The 1,102-nt window shown below is 49.7% G+C and overlaps 1 protein-coding gene across 1 annotated transcript in view; it reads right to left on the reverse strand.

Moving 5' to 3' along the window:
* Nucleotides 1-838, reverse strand: part of LOC110030326 (protein GFS12-like) — a 21,616-nt gene extending 20,778 nt beyond the window's left edge. The window contains exons 1-2 of the mRNA XM_020732995.1: nt 766-838; nt 345-694 (exon numbers count right to left, since the gene is read on the reverse strand). Of these exons, the coding sequence (XP_020588654.1) occupies nt 345-694; nt 766-838 (423 nt within the window). The remainder of the gene's footprint in view (nt 1-344; nt 695-765) is intronic.
* Between the last annotated feature and the right edge of the window lie 264 nt (nt 839-1,102).

Below are 1,102 nucleotides of genomic sequence, written 5' to 3' on the forward strand. Positions count from 1 at the left end.
TTCTGTCATCTGCAGAAAAATGTCAGGACAGAGGTTGATCTTTGCCTTCCAGGACGGCTGGAACCTCGCACTAAATGAAGAGATGGCGCCACAAGGAGGTGTCATAGATTTTGACATGGATTTCAACTAGATCGATATGGACTACAACGGTCCGCTAATGGGCATAGTTAACAATGAATAAAAGAAGGGACTACCGTCACTGTTGAGGGTGACCACTCAGGATGACGCATCACATAACGGTAAAAACGTGATGACAGAACAAGATCCGATGGAGGGGCCCAGCCGGCTGCCCTCCATGATAGCTACTCCGGCGAGGGGCTTAATAGCTGCCCACAATGAAGAACTTCTAAATACTCCACTCCGCAGGACACAACACAGAAATGTGAGCCGAAAGAAACAAAGAGCCTTTCTGCAAGAGGAGCGCAAGCGCCAAAGAAATGCAAGCACCCCATTCCGGAGGGACATATCCACGATCCAGAGCTGAGAGAGACTTCGGCCAGCCTGCCCACTACAGATGAAGAATTGGGATTTCTGACAGGATCAGCTGTACCCCCAGTCCCAGATATCTTGTGTAGAGGTTGCCCAACATGCAATGTCGAGATACCAGTCAGGACATCAGTGATGGGTGCATTTGTAGAATGCCCGGACTGCAATGTTCTACATCTACAGCATTTCAGTACCCTAGAAGAATATGCTGCAAGCACCAACGAGTCTCAGACTCTAGGTTTTGTGGCAAATGAACCGTATGTCCCACTGGGGACGGACCAATGCGCACCACGGAGCCCAGGATCGTACATCCCGCTTGAGGCTTTATCTCGTATTCCGGATCAGCCAGCATCAGTTTAGATTCCTGCCGAGGCCCGGAGGAAAGAACGTCCTAGACAGCTGCCAGCTCCCAGCATGGTGGAATATTACAAAATAAGCAAGGTAAGCAAATCAGGACATCAGTGATGGGTGCATTTGTAGAATGCCCGGACTGCAATGTTCTACATCTACAGCATTTCAGTACCCTAGAAGAATATGCTGCAAGCACCAACGAGTCTCAGACTCTAGGTTTTGTGGCAAATGAACCGTATGTCCCACTGGGGATGGGGCACTGCGC

Source organism: Phalaenopsis equestris, unplaced genomic scaffold, assembly GCF_001263595.1.
Source record: "Phalaenopsis equestris unplaced genomic scaffold, ASM126359v1 Scaffold000702, whole genome shotgun sequence".
In the NCBI taxonomy this organism is placed as follows: Eukaryota; Viridiplantae; Streptophyta; class Magnoliopsida; order Asparagales; family Orchidaceae; genus Phalaenopsis; species Phalaenopsis equestris.